The 26,761-nt window shown below is 40.2% G+C and overlaps 1 protein-coding gene across 1 annotated transcript in view; it reads left to right on the top strand.

Annotated features, from left to right (window-relative positions):
- Nucleotides 1-17,615, top strand: part of magixa (MAGI family member, X-linked a) — a 128,453-nt gene extending 110,838 nt beyond the window's left edge. Inside the window, exons 12-16 of the mRNA XM_060931943.1 lie at nt 1,938-2,138; nt 3,121-3,197; nt 7,686-7,829; nt 8,048-8,186; nt 12,410-17,615. Of these exons, the coding sequence (XP_060787926.1) occupies nt 1,938-2,138; nt 3,121-3,197; nt 7,686-7,829; nt 8,048-8,186; nt 12,410-13,224 (1,376 nt within the window). The 3' untranslated portion in view covers nt 13,225-17,615. The remainder of the gene's footprint in view (nt 1-1,937; nt 2,139-3,120; nt 3,198-7,685; nt 7,830-8,047; nt 8,187-12,409) is intronic.
- Nucleotides 17,616-26,761: the final 9,146 nt, after the last annotated feature.

The raw sequence follows: 26,761 nt of genomic DNA, 5'->3' as shown, positions 1-26,761 counted from the left end.
GTAAAAACGTGATAACTTTGTTAAAATCGGTACTACGTTAAAACATTAGCTGAAATTTTAGTTCTAACAGCCACAGAAAACATAGCACAGCGGGGTCACAGGGAGTCTCTTGACTCTGGGGAAAAAAAAGGGTGTTTTTCTTTCTATGTTAGACTTGCTGGGTAATCATAACCCCATCATTAAAAAAAAAAGACTTGAACAACAAGCTAAAAATGCAAAATAACAAGTAAAACAATACAGAATGAAATACTTGAGTGCTTGGCTGCAATGGTCAAAGAGGAAATCATCCAGGAAGTTAAAGTGCCATTCCACCATTGGATGTATTTTTTTGGCATAAAATACAATCTATTTTATGACAACATGACTAGACACAGAAATCTTTTAGCTTCAAAATGATATATCAAACATAATTTTTTGACAACGACAAGTATATTAATTTTGCGACCAAAGTCACCTACCCTTTTAATTTCCGCGCGGTAGTGAAACGTGATGTCATCGGCAGGTTCCCCTTCTTGTGTACCACGTCACGTCACGTCACGTTGCCACCCCTCAAAAATTCCTGCCCCCCTCTTGCCACCCCATAAATATTTTTCTAGATCTGCCCCGACTGTGTTGTTGTACACAGGGTTGAAAATTAACTTCACAAAATATCAAACTTTACCGGCCACTGACAAATAAATGGTACAATTTACCAGCCACTCAACAGTAACTTAATAAGAAATGTTTATGGAAAGTTATTTTGTACTGTATTAAATTCAAGATGTTACTGGTTGCAATTTTTTTTGTAACGTAGACTACGAAATGTACTTTTGTGCACGTGCCGTGTGTCCGTGCACCCTTCTCACCTTTTTCACCCCGACCAGTTTGCATGCCTGTGTCCACATAATCTTTAGCAAACTGCAGACAAGCAGCAATGTTCTTTTTGGAGAGCAGTGGCTTTCTCCTTGCAATCCTGCCATGCATACCATTGTTGCTCAGTGTTCTGATGGTGGACTCATGAACATTAATATTAGCCAATGTGAGAGAGGCCTTCAGTTGCTTAGAAGTTACCCTGGGGTCCTTTGTGACCTGGCCGACTATTACACGCCTTGCTCTTGGAGTGATCTTTGTTGGTCGACCACTCCTGGGGAGGGTAACAATGGTCCTGAATTTCCTCCATTTGTACACAGTTTGTCTGACTGTGGATTGGTGGAGTCCAAACTCTAGAGATGGTTTTGTAACCTTTTCCAGCCTGATGAGCATCAACATCGCTTTTTCTGAGGTCCTCAGAAATCTCCTTTGTTCGTGCCATGATACACTTCCACAAACATGTGTTGTGAAGATCAGACTTTGATAGATCCCTGTTCTTTAAATAAAACAGGGTGCCCACTCACACCTGATTGTCATCCCATTGATTGAAAACACCTGACTCTAATTTCACCTTCAAATTAACTGCTAATCCTAGAGGTTCACATACTTTTGCCACTCACAGATATGTAATATTGGATCATTTTCCTCAATAAATAAATGACCAGGTATAATATTTTTGTCTCATTTGTTTAACTGGGTTCTCTTTATCTACTTTTAGGACTTGTGTGAAAATCTGATGATGTTTTAGGTCATATTTATGCAGAAATATAGAAAATTCTAAAGGGTTCACAAACTTTCAAGCACCACTAAGATTTACTCTTAAAAAAAAAAAAAAGAATGCCAAATACTGTTATGTGACTGTCTAATAGTATAAGGTAAATTACTTTTTTTTTTTATAATTTTGAAGTCATTTCATCAGTTATTTGAAGAGTTTTCATAATTCCAACTTAGTTTAAGCAAAAATCCTTTATATGCATGTTCAAAGTAACAGTTCATGGAAGGAGATTTACACACTGAGCAGTTTTGCACATTAACATTTAATTCAGGATACTCTCTCCCCTCTCTCTTGTCCCTCTGCCTCTCTCCAGCATCGTCGCTGTTCTCTCACAGGTTTGTGACCGTGCAAAGGGGCAGTCCAGCAGCACGCAGCGGTCAAATTCAGCAAGGTGATCATCTGGAGGCGGTGGAGGGCCGCTCGGTGTTCGCACTGCCTCACAGGGAGCTGGCACAGATCCTCCGGCGAGCAGGAAACACACTCCGCCTCACCATCATCCCGCGCTCCAACAACAGTATGCCTGTCCCTCGTGTTATATTCAGGACAAAGCAATGCATGATACAGGATCTCCTTATAGGTTTAACTTTAACATCTTATCTTTGTTTGGTGCAAGTTTAATTTTGAAGTAGACACAAAGCCCTGCTGATGGTAGGTGTATATGAATGTAAAGAATCGGGCAAGGGCTCCAATCACCTTTTTTGTTCTGTATTTCCAAACATTTGTTAGTTTAGGTTATTGCAGTTCACCACAAAAAAAGTGATATTTTTAAAATAAGTACACACACAAAAAAAAAACAGAATTAAATACAACCAAATACAAAACAATAAACATGGTGGCTAGGGATAATAACAGGGTTCATGCCCCAATTGAAAATTGTCCCTTATGCTAAAAAGAGGGATATTTTATTTATATATATATATATATATATATATATATATATATATATATATATATATATATATATATATATATATATATATTTTTTTTTAACCACAAAAAGATTGAAATACCAAAGTACAGAAAAATAACAATATAGTAAGTAATAAGATAATGCTGCAATGACTGTTACATTAAAGAATATAATAGGCCTACGCAAATTTATTTTATAATATACTTTGAAGTTATTTTTAATACTTGCATTCCATTGTTACTTTCAGGTAAGATCAATCTAATCTGTGAAATACTGATTTGATTTTAAACAATACGTTCACAAGGGAAATTGAGCAAAGTACAGGAAGCTTTGTGTCAGATTTGTAAACATGTATCGCTCCAATCTTGTCCCAAGCAGAACAGAAGAGAAACAATGAACACAATGTTTGGCAGTGACTAAATTTACCCCGTTACATCTAAACTTTGTATTCCAGCTTTACTTTTGTATATGTATGTGCGTGTCTCGGCAGCTTGTTGTTTGGAGAACAGGGTGTCCTGCAGAGGGCATCAGTGCATCACTTGTTCGTTTCTTTTTATGACATTTCTCTTTTTCTTTCTCTCTTTAGATGCCTCCAACCTGACTGAGTATACAGACTTTGATGCAGAGAGCAAGTTAAGAAAAGGGCACATAGCCAGACAAAAGGTAATTTTTTTTTTATTTATTCTTTTTTTTTTTTTTAATGAGCTTAATATATACCATGGTATCATAAACATTTTATTTTATAGCAGCAGTGAATGCCAGTTCAGTTGGAGAGATGCCTAGCAACCATTATTTCTCTGAGATCGGGGGGGGAATCAATCACCAATTTTGTTTTTTTTAATAAAAGATTTTAAACATAAGACATTAGGTTGGAGACTATTTGTCCCAGTGGGTACATATTGATGAAAAAGAGACCTGACTTTCTTGAACAGGCAGATGTCATGTCCGTGCCATCAACCCCAGCAAATGACATGATCTGGTCACATGCCTCAGTGGTTACTCACACCGATTGTGTTTCGCTAACTAGAAACACTATTTAAGTTCCCGTTTCCCTGTGTTTAGTTGTCAAGATTTTATTGTGCATCACCTCTGTTGACCTTGCGCTTGTAAATGGTTTTGCTTTTGTTTGTTTGCATGAAAATCAGAAATCCAGTATCTCAAATTATTAGAATATTTCCTAAGATCAATCAAAAAAAGGATTTACAATTCAGAAATGTCCAACTTCTGAAAAGTATATTCATTTATACACTCAATACCTGGTTGGGGCTCCTTTACCATGAATTACTGTATCAATGTGGTGTGGCATGGAGGTGATCAGTCTGTGGCACTGCTGAGGTGTTATTGAAGCCCAGGTTGCTTTGATAGTGGCCTTCAGCGTATCTGTATTTTTGGGTTGGGTGTTTCTCATCTTCCTCTTGACAATACCCCATAGATTCTCTATGGGGTTCAGGTCAGGCAAGTTGGCTGGCCAGTCAAACACAGTAATATCATGGTCAGCAAACCATTTGGTAGTAGTTTTGGCACTGTGGGTAGGTGCTAAGTCTTGCTGGAAAAGGAAATCAGCATCTCCAAAAAGCTCGTCAGCAGATGGAAGCATGAAGTGCTCTAAAATCTCCTGGTAGATGGCTGTGTTGACTTTGGACTTGATAAAATACAGTGGACCAACACCAGCAGATGACATGGCACCCCAAATCCTCACAGACTGTGGAAACTTCACACTGGGCTTCAAACACCTTGGATTCTGTGCCTCTCCACTCTTCCTCCAGACTCTAGAACCGTGATTTCCAAATTAAATGCAAAATGTACTTTCATCTGAAAAGAGGACTTTGGACCACTGAGCAACAGTCCATTTCTTTCTCTCCTTAGCCCAGATAAGACACTTCTGACATTGTCTCTGGCTCAGGAGTAGCTTGATATTAGGAATGCGAAAGTTGTATCCCGTTTCTTGAAGATGTCTGTTCGTGATGGGTCTTGATACACTGACACCAGCCTCAGTCCACTCCTTGTGAAGCTCTCCCAAGTTCTTGAATCAACTTTTCTTGACAATCCTCTCAAGACTGCGGCCATCCCTGTTGCTTGTGCACCTTTTCCAGCCACTCTTTTCAGCAATGACCTTTTGTGGCTTACCCTCCTTGTGGAGGGCATCAGTGATCATCTTCTGGACAACAGTCAAGTCAGCAGTCTTCCCCATGATTGTGGTTGTGTGTACTGAACTAGACCGAGAGATACACTGTGTTCATACTGTTTTACTCAAACTCGAAATGAAATATTCTAATATTTTGAGATGGTTTTTTTTTAATGTTTTTGTACTGTATGCCACACTGATTAAAATAGAGAAATGCTTGAAACATTTTAGTTTGCGTAATGAGTCTATAATGTATAACATTTTCACTTTCTTAAATAACTGATGGAAAATATTGAACTTTTTCACAATATTCTAATTTTTTGAGATGCACTAGTACTCATAACTCCTAAAATGTTTTTGTACTGACTCGATAATGTAAAGTCATAAAATAGAAATCTACAGCCAAGTTTGTATAAAAAGAAAAAAAAAATAGGGTGCCTAAGACTTTTGAACATGCCCAAAAGTTTGTGGACACTTGACCATCACACCCATATGTGGTTCTTCTCCAACCTGTTGTCACAAAGTTGGAAGCACAGAATTGTACAGAATGTCTTTTGTATGCTGTAGCATTACAATTTCCCCTTCACTGGAACGAAGAGGCTCAAACCTGTTCGAGCATGACAGTGCCCCTGTGCACAAAGTGAAGTCCAGATAAAGTGATTAGATTGGAAGGATTCAAGTGGCCTGCACAGAGCCCTGACCTCAACTCCACTGAGCCCCTTTGGTATGAACTGGAACACAGACTGCACCCAAGGCTTTCTACACCATACATCAGCGCTTGACCTCATTAATGCTCTTGTTGCTGAATGAACAAATTCTGACAGTCACGCTCCAAAATCTAGTGGAAGAGTGGAGGTTATTATAACAGTAATGGGAGCACTACTTCTGGAATGGGATGTTGAAAAAGCACATATAGGTGTGATGGTGAGGTGTACACAAACTTTTGGCCATATAGTGCAAGTTACTAAATCCTAGCACAAGGAACAGTCCTGAGCAACTCTCAATATCACATTACAGATACAATGGTATGCAAAAGTTTGGGCACCCCTGGTCAACAGTTAAGTTAAGCAAGTTGAAGATGAAATGATCTCCAAAAGGCATAAAGTTAAAGATGACTCATTCCCTTTATATTTTAAGCAAAAACAATTTTTCATTTTCATCTTTTACATTCTCAAAATGACAAAAAAAAGAAAAGGGCCCGAAGCAAAAGTTTGGGCACTCTGCATGGTTAGTACCTAGTAACACCCCCTTTGGCAAGTATCACAGCTTGTAAACACTTTTTGTAGCCAGCTAATAATCTTTCAGTTCTTACCTGGGGGATTTTCACACATTTGCCCTTGCAAAAGGCGTCCAGTTCTACAAGTTTCTTGGGCTGTCTTGCATGCACTGCTCTTCTGAGATCTATCCACATTTTCAATGATGTTTAGGTCAGGGGACTGTGAGGGCCAGGGCAAAACCTTCAGCTTGTGCCTCTTGAGGTATTCCATTGTAGATTTTGAGGTGTGTTTTGGATCATCGTCTTATTGTAGGACCCATCCTCTTTTTAACTTCAACTTTTTTACAGATGGTGTGATGTTTGCTTCCAGAATTTGCTGGTATTTATTCGAATCCATGCTTCCCTCAACCAATGAGATGTGCCCTGTGCCACTGGCTGCAACACAACCCCAAAGCATGATCGATCCACACCCATGCTTCAGAGTTGGAGAGGTGTTCTTTTCCTGGAATTTGGCACCCTTTTTTCTCCAAACATATCTTTGCACATTGTGGCCAAAAAGTTCTATTTTGTTTTCATCAGTCCACAGGACTTGTTTCCAAAATGTATCAGGCTTATTTAGATGTTCATTTGCAAACTTCAGACACTGAATTTTGTGGCTAGGACGCAGGAAAGGTTTTCTTCTGATGATTCTCCCATGAAGGTCATATTTGTTCAGGTGTCACTGCATAGTAGAACAGTGCACCACCACTCCAGGGTCTGCTAAATCTTTCTGAAGGTCTTTTGCAGTCAAACAAGGTTTTTTATTTGCCTTTCTAGCAATCCAATGAGCAGTTCTTTCAGAAAGTTTTCTTCATCTTTCAGACCTCACCTTGATCTCCACTGTTTAACTGCCATTTCTTAATAACATTACAATCTGAGGAAACAGCTACCTGAAAACACTTTGCTACGTTCTTGTAGCCTTCTCCTGCTTTGTGAGCATCAGTTATTATTCAGAATGCGAGGGAGTTGCTTGGAGGAGCCCATGGCTGTTGATTTTAGGGACAAGTTTGAGGAGTCAGAGAATTTATACAGCTTTGAAATCTGCATCATCTGGCCTTTCCTAATGAAGAATTTGAACAAGCCACAGCTCAATAAGCTAATTAAGGTCTGGAACCTTGGTAAAAGTTACCTGAGAACTCGAATGTATTGGGGTGCCCAAACTTTCGCATGGTGTTCCTTTTCTTTTTTCACTCTCCAATTGTACAAAGCAAAAATAATACACAAATCTTGCAGAAAACGCTGAAATGTCGTCTTTACCTTTATGCCTTTTGGTGATCAGTTCATCTTCTGCTCACTTAACTATTCACAGTAACAGACATTTTCAGTAAGGGTGCCCAAACTTTTGCATGCCACTGTACCAATTATAAATTTGAGTCATCACAAATCAAGGGATACCCCTGTTTAATAGTACAGTATTTGGAAGACTTTTAAAGATGAACACGAAATATGGAATTTCAGTAGGATCGTCTCATTCACTTTTCACCACTAGGTCCAAAAAGTTCTATTTTGTTTTCATCAGTCCACAGGACTTGTTTCCAAAATGTATCAGGCTTTAGATGTTCATTTGCAAACTTCAGACACTGAATTTTGTGGCTAGGATGCAGGAAAGGTTTTCTTCTGATGATTCTCCCATGAAGGTCATATTTGTTCAGGTGTCACTGCATAGAATGACACTGCATAGAACTTTTCACTAGAGATGGAAAGAAAATGTGAACACATTTTCTTTCCATCTCTCCCTCTTTGTCCTCACTCTGTTTCTTTCTTCCAGCAGGACCCACGGTATTACAGTGTGGATCTGGAGAGAGGCCCAACTGGTTTTGGCTTCAGTTTGAGAGGGGGAAGTGAGTACAACATGGGACTCTATGTGTTGGGGTTGATGGAGGGAGGACCAGCATCTCGCAGCCAAAAAATACAGGTACACATGCACACGATGCTTTCTGACACATTCTGTACACGCCATTATGGACGTCATCCTTAACACAACCTGGAGCATCTCTTAGACATCTCTAATTGCAGTAAACTCTCTTGGTGTAATCCAGCACAGGCTAGCATGGCTTTACTTTTGTGGCGGGTGGTATTAGCTCACTAATTTGCTCAGTAAATTGTTCAATAAGACCTGTCTTATGGTTTTAGGTGAGCGATCAGCTGGTGGAGATTAACGGGGACAGCACAGCAGGCATGACGCATAGCCAAGCCGTGGAACAGATCCGCAAAGGAGGACACCGCATCCACCTGGTCCTGAAGAGAGGGAATGGATATGTGCCAGATTACGGTAAGGAGAAAGGGATATGTAGGCTTTCTTCACAGCTGAGTGATTCGTTTTGCTGTTGGGATTTCAGTACTCTTCTTTGGTCTTAGCTTGTGTGGAGGGAATCTCTCTTTTCACTTCCAGCACGACGGGCAACTTTCTGTTCACTTTTTCCTAACTATGCTTTGGGATTTTTCTTCTTTGTCTTGTCTGTTTTTTCCCTTTTTTTTTATTTCTATCGGTCTTCCATGCGGCTGTCATCCCTCCCCTTTCTCTCTCCCTCTTTTTCTTTCTCTCTCTATCCCTCAGTGGAGCTTTCCAGCTTATCGCTCTGCATGACCAACTCCAAACAGGGCGAGCCTTGCTTCTATGTCATCGGCCGGACAGAAAACACACGGTTGGTAGCTGTTCCTATTAATTTTGCCTGTTTTTTTTTTTTTTTTTTAGGTTTCTTTAGGTTCACATTTTTTGGGGGGCTCTTTTCTTTTCCTCCCTGCTTATTGTCTTTAAGTGACTGCTTGATTTTAACCTTTCACCTTCATCTTATCCATTCTGTACACTCATTGACCACTGACTGTAACAGTTGACAGATGTACCAAGTAGTTGTTTTAAGGACTTCAATCCATCATTGTTTTCTAATTAGGTTAATGTTAGTCCAGTGGACATGCAATATGCATATACTAAGTTGGAATACCATCAGTCAAGTTAAGTGGGTTTTTATTGTCATTCCTCTATATAGCTTGTGTACATTGAAACAAAATGTCATTTCTCCAGGACCAAGTAATTCAAGACTACATAAAGTGCAAATGCACAAGTGTGAGATGAGTGCAGGGCAATAAATACACTGTGGACTATTGGTATGGTAGCAGCAGTAGGTACGGTACATCCATAGCGGCAATAATTATAGCATTAATTAGTGCCCTTCCAACTTCACTGTAAATTGGGCTGTTCTAATCTTGGCTAAAGCATGCATAACCTTTAAGCTTCAGTCGCACCAATCGCAAGGCTGATGTCGGTTGTCCCAATTAATGAGCATTTATCCAAACTTTCCATACGTACTTTAACAGTCTCTTCATAACTGAACGTCCTATTTTATTTTTTTTAGCCTCACCAGATAACTTATTATATTAAAAAAAAAAACTAAGGCAGGGTAACTGCAACAGCCTTAGTAGGCCAGTTACTGCGAGCCTGTAATATAACTAAGAAAAAAAAATGATAAAATCAATAGCAGCAGGTTAAAGGCTACATGAGGTATTGCACTTGAGGCAAATAATTTTATAGATTCTTGGGTTTTCAGGGTCGTAAATAGCTTGCAATTATCTAAAATAGTAATGTAACATAACAGCTTTGAATGAGCTCAAGTTAACCATGATGAGGTTCAGTTCATCAGATAGTGTTCCAGATTCTACTAGTAAATTAACTTTGGTAGGTGGAGAACTTGGGTGTTGCATACTTAATGACATTTTAGTTACTGGTAGACCTGGTTTGTCTAGCAGGACAGTAAATGTGCGGAATGGAAGACCTGATTTACCAGGCCATTAACTACTATAATGAAAAAACTGTATCTATAAACTTGTAGTAAATTGGTACTAAATTAAGTAACCTAGAAGAGTAACTGACGTTGCATTGAAACAGCAGGTTAAGAATATTTTTAGTTATACACAAGTGTAGGCTGCTGTGATTATTTTGGTGCACATAGAGTTCAATAATCCCAATTCTATTCACTTTGCACCACTTGCTGTACAACTGATTGTATGGTAGAGCAGATGAGAATCTCCGTCACAGAGTCATTTGTGCATGCTTATTAAAATATTAGGCTAGGCATGAACATCTTCCAGGTCGATCTGTTCAGTGTTCTCAGCTTTGTCCATGCAGTTGATAAGAATTTCTTGAACATTTTCCACTAAGGAGAGCCACAACTAATACCTGATTAACAGCTGTAATTTGGTCTGTTTTCTTGGCAATAGCTTATTATACAGTAACCGGTTTACTAAATTTTAGAAAATCCTGCTATGTGAGATGTGGCTGATGAGACGGACCCAGTTTGAAGTATGCATATCAAGTACAGGGTGTTTCAAAAAATGTTATATTATTTGAGAGGTAAATATCCCAGAAAATGTATAGTATAGGCAGTCTTAATGTTGAGCAATATAAGATTTATTCCTCAAAATTTGAACGAGAAATTCAACGGTATGTGGATTCCATGAACGATTTCACAGATTTTCAATATGCGCGCTGCCTGAGATACAGACAGCCTTCCTCTTTGAACTTTTTGTGCCGTGTCCAAATCTGCATTGCAGTTGGTGTATTTTTAGAGAATTCTCTCATAAACGCACGCTGCACAGTCTTGTTTGATTGTGTTCGAGCGTACTCTAACACAAAATGCCTTTTCTTTTCCAGTATATGGCGTTTCTATACCTAAAAAGATAAAAATATAAAATTTGACTGGTTTCCACACATGCTCTTAAAATTTGAGGTCAATTGAACAAGAATTGACAGTTATAAGATTGTGAAATTATATCAATTTTTTTTTGAAACACCCTAGACCCACCCTGACCCGGGTCCCAGGTCAATCTTCAATCATAATGATTGTTGATTGCTGCTATATTTTTCTCTAAAGGTGACATACTCCTTTTCCAGATGTTGGCATAGTGCCCTGAGGTCTTAATGAAATGTCGTCTAATATGCTTTGCTCAAAATACCAGAAGGATAAAGCACCACAGCTTCCTTCCCACCCTGTCTAAACAGCCCTGTTCAAAATGGCTGATTTTGAGTGCCTGTTCTTTTAAATGATAATGAGCCACTGCTCACCCCATCCCCCTCTTCCACCAGCCAATCAGGTAGCACTTTTCTATGAATATTCATTGACGGTCAGTTCTTAAAGGAACAGTCCACCGTACTTCCATAATGAAATATGCTCTTACCTGAATTGAGACGAGCTGCTCCGTACCTGTCCGAGCTTTGCGCGACCTCCCAGTCAGTCAGACGCAGTCAGACGCGCTGTCACTCCTGTTAGCAATGTAGCTAGGCTCAGCATGGCCAATGGTATTTTTTGGGGCTGTAGTTAGATGCGACCAAACTCTTCCGCGTTTTTCCTGTTTACATAGGTTTATATGACCAGTGACATGAAACAAGTTCAGTTACACAAATTGAAACGTAGCGATTTTCTATGCTATGGAAAGTCCGCACTATAATGACAGGCGTACTAACACCTTCTGCGCGCTTCGACAGCGCATTGATATCTGAGCTCCGTATCAATGCACTGCCAAAGCGCGCAGAAGGTGTTAGTATGCCTGTCATTATAGTGCGGACTTTCCATAGCATAGAAAATCGCTACGTTTCAATTTGTGTAACTGAACTTGTTTCATGTCACTGGTCATATAAACCTATGTAAACAGGAAAAACGCGGAAGAGTTTGGTCGCATCTAACTACAGCCCCAAAAAATACCATTGGCCATGCTGAGCCTAGCTACATTGCTAACAGGAGTGACAGCGCATCTGACTGCGTCTGACTGACTGGGAGGTCGCGCAAAGCTCGGACAGGTACGGAGCAGCTCGTCTCAATTCAGGTAAGAGCATATTTCATTATGGAAGTACGGTGGACTGTTCCTTTAAGCCACAAGTGGAGATACTTAGATGAGGGGGTTGGAGCGTCATAATTCTTATGAGCTCGTCCTTGTGTCATAGCAAGGGGAACCAAATCCGAACAGCATGTTGAATCACATGTTTTCTGAAATAGGCAGAACAAAAGAAACTGACTGGTTTGTCTCGTTTCAAAGTTTGTGGGTCGGCCAGTATTCCAAATACCCAAGTGTATGTGCACAAGCACTGAAAACGTAAGTTTTTCATGATGTGCCCCCTTTAAGCATTTTTGAATTTAATATAGAACTCAGTTTTAACTCGCATGTGCCAGGGTGTTACATTCTGGTCCCTAGAACTTTATACATTTCACCTGTTTTTAGTGTAGTACTGTATGTGGAAGTATGAAGGTATGCAGCAGGTCCAGTATGTTATTCAGATACACTGGTTTCTCCATATAATGAAGTGAAAAGTAGATGAATGAATGAAAAAATTTCAGTTCATCGTGTTCTTTTTACTCATTTGTCTGCTCACCTCATATTCATTCCAGTCTACAATGCCTTTGTTTTTTTTTGTTGTTGTTGTTGTTTTTTTTAAAGACACTATAACATGAGCTTTCGTGTTGCCAACTGAGTGTGTCTTTTCAAATCTACACCTCTCTATCTCAGGCCATGAAGGCGGAGCAGCCTCCTCCTCCTCCTTCCGCTCTGAGGAACCGGTTGAGATTGGAGTGGCCATCTCCTTGCCAAGGAGCATTGAGAAGGGGGTGGAGAGACGAAAGGGGCGGAGAAAAGGAGGCAGCAGCCGAGGAGGGGCAGAGGAGGAGAGGAGAGGCACTCCTGCGATTGAGCGGGCTTCAGGTGACTTGGTTAGCATCACAGCGAGCTCCCACTCAGGGAGGAAGAGAGAGAGAGAGAAACCAACCCAGAGTACAACCAAAAAGGCTCCACGAAGTACACAGGGGGAGGAAGAGGACGTGCAGCAAAGAGAGAGGAGGGAGAAGGAGAAGAGGAATTCAGGAAGCAGGAGGAGCAGAGTGAAAACTGGAACTCAAGAGAGGGAACAGGAAGAGGAAAAGGAGTGGTCAGATTCAAAAGGGAGGAGGGGGAGAGACGAAAAGAAGGAGGGGAAAAAGAAGGGGAAAATAGAAAACAACAACAGTGATGTCCCTGAGGGTTCCGAAGAGGTCACTGGGGTCACACAGAAAGCACCCTTCTCCTTCCTCATGTCTCTGGATGATGAAGGCAATCTTTCTGATGCGGACTCTGTACTCAGCTTTTCAGAAGTCAGTGTGTCCGCAGCTAGCATCTCGTTCGCAGGGGCGCAGTGGCCCCTTGACCCCAGAGACCTCGGCAACTTCCGGGAGATTCCCGCTAACCCAAACCTCACCCCTGGCCCATGGCTCGTCCCCAGCCCACATAAACTCTCTCAGGTCTTAGAAAGAAACAGGTTAAGCCAATATTCAGGAGGCCTGTGGCTCTGAAAAGCTTACTCTCTCTCTGAACTTTCTTTCTCTCTCTCTCTCTCTCTCTCTCTCTCTCACACACACAGACACACACACACACGCGTCATTTGGAAACCAGCACACCACCATCACCCCACCAGCCGTCCTCCACCTTCAAATAACCCTCCCCTGTGCTCACGTTTTCAAGAAGAGCCGCCCGATTGCAACCAGTGCCCATGTCTGCAGTCCAAGCAAACTGAAGTCACCATCACCTAGAGGCCAATGAAACAAAATGAGAGCGCATGCTGCCATCACGGGATGGTTCTTATTGGTTGCTAACCTGCAAGGCAAATCCATATGCGTGTATGTATTCATAGTGTTGCTCATAGCATGTACAAGTTATTTTTTATCTTATGTCATTTTGACTTTTTTTTTTTAATTTTGATATATTATTTTCTTATGAATGCATTAAGATTCTATTACAGAAAAAAAGAGGAAGATTTATTTAAGATCTGTATTAGCTGCTTGCTTTTCTGTGACCAGACTGTAGCCCTCTCCCCCACCGAGTGTGTTGATCTAGCTGTCCGTGCTGGGGAAAGGACGGGGAAAGAACTGTTTTATTATGAGGCTAGCAAGCCATCTCAGACTTCTCCAGGTGCCTTCTGCTTCTTTAGCTGGTGTTTACCAAAAAAAAAACAACAAAAAAAGAAGAATCATCTATATAATAAAAAAATCAAATGAAGAAAAGATAAAACGAAGTAGCAAAGTAGAGAGTGTGCAGTTAAGCATTCTTCTGCCTCTTGAACTATAAACCTTTGCAAGACTCAGTACATAAGACGGAGGAAAAAAAATACTGCACACATTCTGCAACCGGTCAGCGAGTCATTACAAGTGCCTCATGTGATTATTCCTTTACGTGAAACACTCGACACCTCTTAAGATGTCTGTGTGAATTCAGGATCCCAGAGCTTTTTGTTTCTCATGTTTGTGTTTTAGAATCAGAGGTTCAGAGCCATTCCAGATCCCAAGCGCATTTCAAAATCGCAGGAAAAGAAACCAACTGAAGGCCAATAAGATCCCATTTAGTCAGCCCTCCTCCAGTCTGCATCAAGATTGCTGTTAACACATCTGTCACTCACTCTCTCTAGCTTCATGTGTTGATCCGTCGTTTCAGGAGATAAAAAGGGCATTTTGATACTGGTCTTCTATGCATTTTGTAAGACTTACTGATCAAAATTGCGGAGGCTTTTTTTGTTGTTCGTTTTGTTTTTTTCTTTTCGTTTTTTTCTACTGAGGCCTGGATTGGGAATATTGTGTACTACTGAAGCGCAGGCAGTTTGCTGGGATGTGACTGGCATGGAATAGAAGGAAAGACTTTCTGAGGTCATCTAGTGTCAGATGTACTGCAGCACCAGCTTATGCATCTCTCTTTACCTCTGACTGTCTAAGCAATAAGAGGCCATCTCCCTTTTTTTTTTTTTTTTTTTTCAGTATCCACAACGTAACTTTTTACCCCCAAAAATTCACTCCAGAGCAGTATTTAAATTAGTTGATTAAAAAAAGGACAAGTATTTCATCATGTGTTTGAGATTTATAATACTGGTTGATGCTTATGCAGGATATGTCATGTTATTCACTCTATATGTAATAGCATGTCATAAGCATTTATCGAGATAAAAGGAGTCCAAATGTATTATAAGAATATAAATAAAGTTTGATGAGCTATTTATGTTCGTTGACCTAACGGAGACCTTAACCAGCCTATGTGTACACTTTGTATCTGATACCTAAAAGGGCAAAACTTGGCAAAATGCATCGTCGTGTTTGTATCGAATTTGGATGACAAAATGTTAATGTTTAGTAAGATTTTTCATGTCCGAGAGACAGTACTGTAGCGAATGCTTCTTGTAAAGCAAGACTATTGTACATAATAAAGAGAAATCCCAGAAAACTTGTAGGCTTTACACCAGAACAATATTCTAAACCCGAGTCTGACTTGCGTATCAGCCACCAACATATCAGAAAAACTATATGTAGCACAGAATATAATAATAACTTTCAAGGTATGTTTACAGTAACAACGTATTATTATACCCTGGCACGCGAAAACAGGCTAAAAGTGCCAACTTCTTCCATGGTGTTCGAAAAATAGTTCAAAGTTGCATGACTGTTAGATGTACTCTACGAGCATCACCCTATCGAAGTATTTGTTTTCATTGTCCTGACCCTTTTTTGACACTTTGTCATAATGTAATGTGGTGAAACGTGCAATGCTTTTTAGTGGCCCTCTTACCCCTTGAAAAGAAAACTCGGCATGGTCGCACCCTAGTGCTTTTTGTAACAAGCAAGTTAATAGGCTCCTTGCTTTAGCTCCATCCTTCACTATAAAACCAAGGCAAATAGTCACCCACAGTGCCAACGTATAAATAAGTATGCAATCCAGAAGAACCGTTTTGAATAGCATGCCCAATAACCATCACGTCGAAGGTGTATACCTGTCGATTTACGTTAGCCAGTAGCCCATTAGATGAAGTGTAGGTTCAAAAAAGCAAAAACAAAACTGAGACTGTCTTACAAGAAGGAGCCATAATATGAGCCAGTCATTGTACTTACAAACGGTGCCATGTTTTGATACTATAACTTCTGAGGTCAATCTACTCACAGTGCTGCTGCACTATTGAAATGCTAATTAACGATGTCATCCTCATTCCCTTTGGAGAAAGGAATAAGGCCTTTGTTCTTGTATGTTTTTGTAAGTCTTGATAGACGAAAATGTCAAAATGTGAAAGTTAAGGTTCAGCTTTGAATTTCAACTTGAATTTATTACATCAGCCTTGTTAAGGAATCAGCCATTGTACAGAACAATTAAAAAAAAAAACCACACACACGCACTGCTTTTTCCCCACTAGACTATATATTCTGTAGACAGTAGTTAGAGAAGTAGCAGGAGCAGCTGGACAGCTAGGAGAAAGATGACTGAAGGAGAGGGCACGGCCGGCAAAGCAGCACATTTCTGCGACGCTTTTTGTTTTTCCACAATTCCCCATTCAAAACCGTTGCAGGAGTGTACATGCTTTTGTACATGCTTCCAGTGGCATGCTGCTTGCAGTCAAAATAGATGTATATTGCGCCCTGATGTGCACACGACTGCTGCTGCGCTGCTTGCCGTGTGTAGCTGGTTTAAAAAGCTACAATGGTTAATGCTTCTGGCTCGAAATAATCTGAGATTAAGTATGTAACCACACTACCATGGGTTGTATGGCAGAAAACAAATTTGGCCATGTAAATGAGCTTTTGGGGTTGCAAACATACCATCCCAAAGTAGGGATGCACCGAGATTTCCACCGCCACCTGCAAACGAATGGTGCTGAAAATTTTTTGAAAGGGAAAAACTCAGTTTTCACTTTGAATTCTGAATACAGCAACAAATTATTTCCGATTTGTTGTAGTTAGTGTTGAGAATTTATTAATGCATCGCTGACATGTTCATGTAGTGGATCAGTTTGTTCAATGGTGCCAGATTTCAGCTGGATCCCCCACAGAGGGATTTTTTTTTTTTTTCTTTTTAAATCAAAACCGAAGATCCAGTCTGGTAACCCTGAATCTGTTCGTCATTGTTTGCATCACTGGCATGCACCATTTCACAAGCAAAGTCTACATTACCTTTTTCTGGCACTACCCAATCCATACTGCACATGCCAATGATGGATACTTACTTGTATTTGCATGTGTTTTTCGCAGTGCTGGATTTAATTTATTTTTTTTTAAATGCTACCTGCTATGCAAATGATCAGTGATGTTATTTCATCACCATGTTCTGCTTCAGTTAATTATCTTTATTATTCCAAAGCATAAATAAAAAAGGGTAATTAATTAAAGCAGTTCCTGTAATGGAATTGTTTTGTTTCTGTCCAGTGTGTCCTAAATTCTGGTCTCAGACAGGACTTATTTTCGGTGCATCACTACCTCTAAGATGTAAAAGGCTTGATTAGACTAAAATACTTGCATGCTTGATATAGCACACTGTTCCTGGTTATATCCTAAACCACAGTCATGACTATACTGTAACTCTAGCCAGAAATATATCAGTATATTCCTCCACAACTACTGCCCTCTCCTTTGTTTTCTTTCTTCTGCTTCAGTTATACAGGAAGATGATATAGGCAGGTTTTTTTGTTGTTGTTTTTTGTTTTTTCGTCAACCAGGTCTCGGATTCCCTCCTCCTGACTTGAAGCCGAACAAGTAGCCACTGTTCTAAAGCTGCAGTTGTGCAGCAGGAACTTTGACTACACCCGAGGGTGTGTACATAGCGGTCCACACAACACTTAAATAGTACAGATGTACAGGTTTTTATTCGTTGCTCTTGATATGTATGAAGATAATTGTAATGTTTTTGAATGCATCAACAGGGAGTTTTGAATTATGAACACTGAAATAATGACATGCAGTTACCACAATAAAGTGATTTAAACTGAAATGAACTGCTTGTATTCATTGGTTTCATCCTGGCACGTTTGCTACATAAGATTTTTCTAAACTACTTTCAAAAGGATGGTTCTGAATAATGCACTACTACTTTGCATAGAAATGCATTTGTTCAGTTTGCTAGGAGTAACTGCTCTTGTGTTTTGTTTGGGGTTTTTTTCTTTCTTTCTTTAACCTGCCATGCAGTTATAGTTTTGGTCAGAAGTTTCCATACACATCATGGACATGAATCTCACGACAATTCTGGGCTTTGAATGATTTCTTTGAACTGTTCTTTTTCTGTGGTAGAGTGAGTTGTATAACGTGCACCTTTTAATAGAACAAAAAGCAAGAATTTGCTGCACAAGTTTGAATTTGAGTTTCAACACAGGGTCAAAAATATACAGACTGGGTCAAACGTACATACAGCATGCCTAAGATTTTGTTAATTGTCTCTTAGCAAGTGCCATCAACAAGCTTCTGGCAGAATTCTGGTTAGATATTTGACAACTTTTCTTGGCAGAATTAGTAGAGTTCAGTTAAACTTGCGTGTTTCCTGGTGCAGACCCAAATTTTAAACATAGTTCACATATTTTTGGTCAGGCTATTCCAAAAGCTGAATGTTGGCCTGCTTTATCCAACCAGCTTTAATGTGTGTTTGGGCTCATTGTCCTGTCGAAACACCCAATTGCATCCAAGTGTCAACCATCCAGTCATCAACCGTCAAGTTCTGCTGGCAACAAAATGGCCCCAAAGTATGATGCTACCACCACCATGCTTAATAGTTGGTACAGTGTTCTTGGGGTTGAATGCCTCACTTTTATACATTACATACCTCTGGTCATTGTAACCAAACAACTCACTCTTTCTCATATGACCATAAAACTTTCTTCCAGAAAGCTTTTTATTTGTTCATGTGGTCAGCTGCAGACTTTAGTCAAGCTTGAAGGTATTGATTTTTGGATCAGGGGCATCTTTCTTGGATGGTGCTTAGTTTTGGTTGGGTTTTTTTCTTCCTTACAGTCGCATGACTGTTTATAGTGTCCCAGCAGCTTCCAGTCCAAGGCAGGTCTGTCCCTTGTTGGTTCTTGGGTTGTTCCTGACCACCCAAAACAGTTTCCTCTCATTTGAAAGTGACGGTTTGGGTCTTCTAGACCTTGGGAAAGTGGCTCCACCTCCCAATTACTTGGACTTATGTACACTTGTTTGAACTGATCTTGGAATCTGCAGTTGTTTAGAAGTTTTTCTAAGAGACATTCCTAAATTGTGTAAATCCATCATCCGCTTTCTCAGATCTCCACTGAGCTCCTTGGACTTTCCCATTGTATTGTTTTGATTGGTCCAATGACTGCTGTCAAACAAATCCTTTTTATGTTGGTACAGAGAAGCTACCAGCTGTAGTCAGTCACCATAACTAACAGGAAGTTAAGAGGCCTTAGCATGTTGAAAGATATTTTGGAACCTTCAGCACCACTGAATTCATTTAAGTGGGTGTATGTAAATTTTTACCTTGCATGTATAATTTTGTCCTGGTGTTGATTTTCAGAAAATCCAAAATAAATAAAAACTTGTGCACCAAATTCTTGTTTGTTTTTTTTTCTATTAAGGAGGCGTGTTGTACAATCATTTTGCCAAACAAAAACAATGGTTCAATGAAATCATTGATGGCCCAATATTACCATGATATCCATGTCCCTGATGAGCGTATGTAAACTTCTGACCACAGCTCTATATCCCAACCCAAAAATTGAATGCATATCAAGTTAACCTTAGTACGTGCTTGCATGTTTTATATTGTAATATTAGAGGAAAATGTCACTTGGAAACTGTCAGGAACGAAACACAGGAATCCGAGCACAAGACCGCTTATTAGTATTATCATCTATATGAGTAGTGTGTGCATTCTCAATTTCACTACTCTATAATTTCATTCAGAGGTTGAATCTGTTTAATTTCCTACTCATACACACAGCCAGCCAGCTTGGGAGATGTTTAACTCCCACACAAAGCAATATACAGTCTCCCTCCCACACATCCGTCATGTTACTGCAAGGATCCATCAGATTCTTCTCTTTAGAAAGAAATGCTTGAGTCCTTGTGCGTACACTCAATTATATGAACTTTATCAAAATAGTGTACATGAGGTTTTTTTTTTTTTAAGAAATGCACTATGCAACGCATTTCAACATGTAATCCTATTCCAATAAAGATCATATAAGGCAATTTTTTAACACCGTTTTCACAATATTAGGTTTTGTTTATTATTTATTTTTTTATTTACTTGCCACAAAATTCACCTGTAGATTGTTGTATTGGCTGATGTTAGCTGGAGTGTAGTATTTCACCTGCCTGTTAACAGGTTTGGGGTAGGACAGTGGTTGGAGGGTATATAAATTACACTTGAATAAGTGAAAGTACCATCAACCTCACACAAAAGTGGAAGTATACCTGAGTCAAAGTTAGAAGTGTCCACACTTCAATGTAGTCAAGAATTTAAGACTAGGAGGTACATAAATTTTAGTACAATTTGAAGTTTCAAACATGGTCTTATACTTGCTATTTGGTTTGTTTAAAAAAATTTGCTCGTCACTTTGAAAAGTGGAAGCCAGGGCGTGGCACCAAATTCTGGGCCCTATGCACAAGCGGTGGCCATGCCCCCCCCCCCCCCCCCCCCAAAAAAAAAAAGCTCAGCAGTTAACAATGCTGAAAGTATCTAACAACAAGGTCGTACTACCAGTCCAGTCAGTTACGTAGCCACACATTAATCTAACAACTCTTAAATGAATAAAAAACCCTAATCACACAATACTTCACTGAATCTTTGTTTTATTTGCAGAATGATTAAAAGCTGTAATAGTAAATGCCACCAAAGGTCTACTATTACTACTCTCTTCATCCCTTTCACTTTTCTCAGAACCTTCTCTGCTTTCACTTCCTTCACTTGCATCATCATCTATCACATCTTCTCTATCTTCCTGGACAAATCCCTCTACAAGCATGAAGCATATGATATTAGCAGGCAATGTAGCCTAACTGATGTGATTGAACATGCTTAATATATAAATCTCATCTCATTATCTGTAGCCGCTTTATCCTGTTCTACAGGGTCGCAGGCAAGCTGGAGCCTATCCCAGCTGACTACGGGCGAAAGGCGGGGTACACCCTGGACAAGTCGCCAGGTCATCACAGGGCTGACACATAGACACAGACAACCATTCACACCCACATTCACACCTATGGTCAATTTAGAGTCACCAGTTAACCTAACCTGCATGTCTTTGGACTGTGGGGGAAACCGGAGCACCCGGAGGAAACCCACGTGGACACGGGGAGAACATGCAAACTCCACACAGAAAGGCCCTCGAACCCGGACTTTCTTGCTGTGAGGCGACAGCGCTAACCACTACACCACCGTGCGGCCCTAATATATATAAATATTTTGTGTAAAACTTCCTCAAACTAAATATATTCATTTGCATCATAAAAAGCTATGTGGCATTTTATTTTTCTTATGGATGTGACAAAAATGTAAACTTTTAGCCTCTTTTTTTTAAAGATATTTTTTGGGCTTTTTTCACCTTTATTGGATAGGACAGTGTAGAGACAGGACAGGAAATGAGTGGGAGAGAGAGACAGGGAGGGATCGGGAAATGACCCCAGGTCAGAATCAAACCCGGGTCCCCGGATTCATGGCATGGCGCCTTAGCCACCTGAGCCACGACGCCCCTAGTCTCTTATTCTAATTAGGCTATAGCCAAACATAGGCGCCATACCATAAATCCGGGGACCCGGGTTCGATTCCAACCCGAGGTCATTTCCTGATCCCTCCCCGTCTCTCTCTGTCCCGCTCATTTCCTGTCTCTACACTGTCCTATCCAATAAAGGTGAAAAAAGCCCCAAAAAAATCTTTAAAAAAACCCCGAGAATGTCTTTAGTGTTGCTTAACACATTACAGTAAAAATAGCTGAAATTATGTGCTTTCATTTTAAACTAAAGGCTCACCTTGTCTCAAATCCACAGTATCAGAGGATGAGGGGTCTGTTGCTGCATCCCCCTCTGTGACGGTCTCTGAAACTGAGTGCCATGCGTTTCACAAGTTAGCTTTGCTACTAATTTGACAGCCTACCCTTATGAACCTATGACATTGGAAGCACCCAGGTTTTGGTTGCCAGAAACTCAATTGACTAAGCTAAAAAATACTAGCTAACTTGATAAATATGGTGAGCTCTTTCATGAGTTAAGTGCATTACTAAAGACTGCACGATTTGGTAAAAATGTCATATTGTGATTATTGTAGACAATATTGCAATTGTGCTATATAATAAACAAATGGTATCATGAGTATGAGTGCTTGGTTATCAAGAAATTCATAAATTAGATCATTTTGAAGTGTTTTTTTTTTATTCGAATGTACAAACTTGTAAAAAATAAAAAATAAAAAAACTTTAAAATTTGTATAGTACTGTTTTCAGAAACACTTAATATCTCAGCTCATCTCATTATCTGTAGCCGCTTTATCCTTCTACAGGGTCGCAGGCAAGCTGGAGCCTATCCCAGCTGACTACGGGCGAAAGGCGGGGTACACCCTGGACAAGTCGCCAGGTCATCACAGGGCTGACACATAGACACAGACAACCATTCACACTCACATTCACACCTACGCTCAATTTAGAGTCACCAGTTAACCTAACCTGCATGTCTTTGGACTGTGGGGGAAACCGGAGCACCCGGAGGAAACCCACACGGACACGGGGAGAACATGCAAACTCCACACAGAAAGGCCCTCGCCGGCCACGGGGCTCGAACCCGGACCTTCTTGCTGTGAGGCGACAGTGCTAACCACTACACCACCGTGCCGCCCACTTAATATATTATAAAATGAAATAAATAACAATAGCAAAAATATCTTTTTCAAAATAAATGCATTTCTGCAAACTTTTTTTTTTAACTTTCAAAAATACAACTATGTAAAATAAGTAGAAGAATAAATAAGAATACAAATTGAGTGCCCAAACAAACAAGGGCATTTATCAGCGTGTAACATAAAAATTGATGTTTTTATTTGTGCGACCTTTTGTAAACATGAAGCTAGATATAAATTAAAAGTGATGCCTTAAGTTGTATATTCAGTCAAATCCAATCCCCTACAGCTATCTATTGTACTTTTTTTTTAATTCTCAAGTTGTACCTCCATATTCAAGCTCTCACTTCAGAGTTTCTTTGCCAAAAATACCAGCATGTTCACCTTGTCTGGTTTTAGACATGAGCAATGAGCTAATACAACATTACCACCTGTGCTGAAAGCTCTCTCGGATGCAAAGCTTGTTGCTTGCACGCATAGATATTTCTGTGCTAGTTTGCACAGCCAGGGGAAGTTTATTTTGTGGCTCTTCCATCATTTCAGTGGATCTTCTCCATGGTCTACTGCTCCTCTAAACTGTGCCATGGGATCGAATGTGGCTGACACTGATGCTTCTGCCATTGTGTGTGCTACTCTTGAAGAAACTGGCCAAAGTTTTCTTCTTGGCTTTAGCTGGAGGTGGAACTTCCACATCCTGACTACCGACTGTATCTTCATTGCTGTGGTGCTTTGTGTTGTGTTAACCCTTTCCACGATATGCAATTTTAAGAGTTGGATTCACCCAAATTCAAAGCCTCTGTGGGAAATCAAGTTAAATTTTGATTAATCCAGTAAAACTTGCAGTATAACTTCATTTAAAGAAATGAAACCGAAAGAAAACAAGTTGGCCATGATAGGGATGACAGAATCATGGTGTGAATGAAAACAAATCATAAAGGAGTTCGGCACTGTCGTAAAATTCTCACAAAATATCTTACGACATTTGTGATTAACATGTACCATAAAAAAGAAAAATACAATGAATGTCCAAATGAAATGAAGATTCACCACAGATATTTTATTGAGGTGTTTGATCACCATTTCTCCAATTTTCAATGAATTCAAAGTCTAATAATCCTCTTCTTATTAGCTCATCCGGCCGACAGGCGATGAGCTTATGCCATCATGTGTTGTCTATCCGGTGTCGTCCACATTTCACGAAAATTGCTTCTTCTCCCTCAGTTCTTCACTGATTTTGATTCTTTCTGGTATGAAGGTAGGGGTACCTGGCGTGCATATAACTTCTACCCAGATTTGCTTAATTGCAATTATTAAAGAAGTTATGAACTAATTAAGCCTTAATGAGCAGTTCAACAAAAATTTGCTTCTTCTCGGTCAATTCCTCACTGTTTTGGATTCTTTCTGGCAAATGGGTCGGTATTCCTAGGGTGTATATAGCTTCTATATATAGCTTGTATATAGTGTATATAGCTTGCAACATTTATTGCGCAAGGTGGCCCACTTTGGATCGTCCCTTCTGGACTAGACGGGGCTAGTCTGGTTAACACCAGACCATATCACAAGTGAAATATGGTCTGGAATCCGCCTATTGAATTTCTCGTAGGGGAGGTGTGGTTTACGATTGTCAACGGCCGTTTATTGGACGTTGCGAATGTCTATCATTTGGCGTATACGTAGCCCATGGCCAATCATGGCAGTTGTACCCGGTGACGTAGTTAGAGCGACGAAGAGGCAAAGAAAGACTGAAACGCCACCCGCTGTTCTTTTTTTACAACAAACTTTCGCTCTAAACTATTCAGAACAGTCTCTAAAGCTTGATCGAAAGTTTGGTTCGTATCGCTCGCCGCCATGTTAAATGTGATCCGTAAACAGTCCCAAATAAACTACAAGCTTCCGTTTGTCGAGTAGTACGCGTCACCGTCTTTCCACCCCTCCCCACTCTCTGATTGGCTCCCTAACTCAGGCGAGCCTTTAGACCATAGTTTCCATGCTGTCTTTTCAGATCGGAACGATTGTGCAAAGCAGCATGGGATTTCCCAGGCTAAGACGGGGCTGGAATGAGCTACGCCATCATTGATGGTTTCATTGGATATCACGATGGGGTTATTTTTGCACATGCATCTGCTGTACTTGGTTTCCCCAGAATTTCATAAACAAAAACGCGGCCGGATCGAGGTGATTTGCACTAGTTTTGTTGGAACTTTATTGATGTAACATTTGAATAATTACTATAAAAATAGTAATTTTCAACAAATATTCAACTTGTCCCATCGGACAGACAGATGCGGATTTGACTTGTCCAGACCAAACGTTTGGTTGTCCCAGACAGTCAGACTACCATTAATGTCACTGTGCTTAAATTCAAAATATTGCCAAATGACAGATGTAGCGTTTTTCTTGGTCACCAGTTCACCATCAACCTACTGTTTAGCATCCATCTTCCACCACCTGTTCTACACACTGGTTAGTCATGTGACCATACACTGCACACACTTTACTGCCTAAACAGAGACTGATTGGTCATCTACATGTTATGAGTTTAGATAAGGAGTAGATTGGGCACAAAAGGAGAATACATTATCACATTCTCTCTCTCTCACTCACACACACACACGATGTTTATTTAATTAAATCGCAGCCTTTTGCGGTTTCTCTGACATTGCAGTTGCGATTAGATTAATTGTGCAGCACTACTAAAGGCACAAATGATATAAATAGTATATAAAGTCCTGCATAGGGAACAACTCATTCATAGTTATTATCCTTTTCTAATAAAGTGTCTGATGTCTGATATAACACATTTGTGTTTACGCTCTTCATAAAATGTCAGCGAGTTGTTGGTCGCTGCATGTAGTAAGCAGGAACATTATATTGATGGCTTTGTGGCTAACTTTATTTTGCTTGGTTTTATCTGTGATTTTACATACATACATTTTGAGTGTAACTGACTCTGGAAAGGTTGCAGGCCATTAACGAATACTGATGTGTGTATTTCAACAGGCAGTGGGATTTAGAATGAGTAGCACACTTTGAAGCACATTTTGCTTAAATATACAGTACATATCAAATTAAAGCTTGTTTAGCAAAAGTCAGTTGTAAGTAGAGACGTCGTGTCTGCCCCCCGGTTGTTGAACAATAGAAGAAGTAAACCCTGGTAGGTCATTTTTAGCTGTAACCCAAGTCATTTTAGTGAAACCAGTGAAACTGGTCCTTGATCTTTTCTAGGTTGTTCTGGGGTCCCAGGTGACCACCTAGCTGGCATGGGCCAGGTGCATGAGGGAGACGATTTTTGATCTAGGGACATGGAAGAGGTCACAAGGTTCACCCCAGTGGTTGCAGTGGTAATACAGCAGCCCTCTTTTCACCAGGAAGTAGGCCATAGGCAGCTCCTGGTTAGGGGGCAGGCTCTTCCCACTGACCTGTAGCACCTGGTCCCAGGAGTCACTTAAGTCACCTAATTCTAAGTCATTTTTAGAAAATGCTTTAACTAACATTGTCTCAGTACTGCGATGAGGCCTAAATACTGACCTGAAAGATTTTATGAATGTTATTCCTAACTTTTGCTAACTTTTCTAGGGTGTTAGGGGTAAAGGGGAGAGTTGATATTGGTTTATAGTTAGAAACCAATACCATTACCAAGGTCAATTTTTTATTAGGATTTGGTAAGTGCTAGTTTCACCAGTAGCTTACTGAGCCTACTTTCCACCAGTGAACAATGAATAAAAAAATTTATAATCTTGTTCCAGGGAATTCATCCGCTCCTAAATAAATAATGCGAAGATGCACATAAATGTAATTAATTTAATTTGCTGCTGGGCAAATGGAGTGTGAAACAAGTTAATTGGCTGTAACCTGGAGTGGTGTAGCCCCACACACCAAAAAAAAAAAACCCTGAGTTGTTGTAATACAGGGATGTCAAACTCAAATTCTATCCAGGTCACATCAACATTTTTTGTGAGACCTGAAGGCCTGTTGTGTTGTGTGTAATGACAGCAAGTCGGCAGCTTGGCCCTCTCTCCTGCTCTACAGGTGCTCCTTGTGGTGCTGCCATCATGGTGCTGAAAGGACAGCGCCCCATTCTCCGCACTCAGTAGCAGCAGTTCAGCACCACCAACAGAAGACTGCACCTAGCACACACATGAGGGGAGGAGCAGCTTAATACAGTGTGGCTGGTGGGCGCTAATGATGGCATGTGCAACCAGGAGGGTATATAAGGGCTGAGTGCTGTGCATGGAGGGAGTACATCTTTCT

The sequence above is a fragment of the Neoarius graeffei genome, chromosome 10 (genome assembly GCF_027579695.1).
Source record: "Neoarius graeffei isolate fNeoGra1 chromosome 10, fNeoGra1.pri, whole genome shotgun sequence".
Classification (NCBI taxonomy): Eukaryota; Metazoa; Chordata; class Actinopteri; order Siluriformes; family Ariidae; genus Neoarius; species Neoarius graeffei.
Note: the sequence above shows the minus strand (reverse complement) of the source record. Positions and strands in the feature narration are given on the sequence as shown.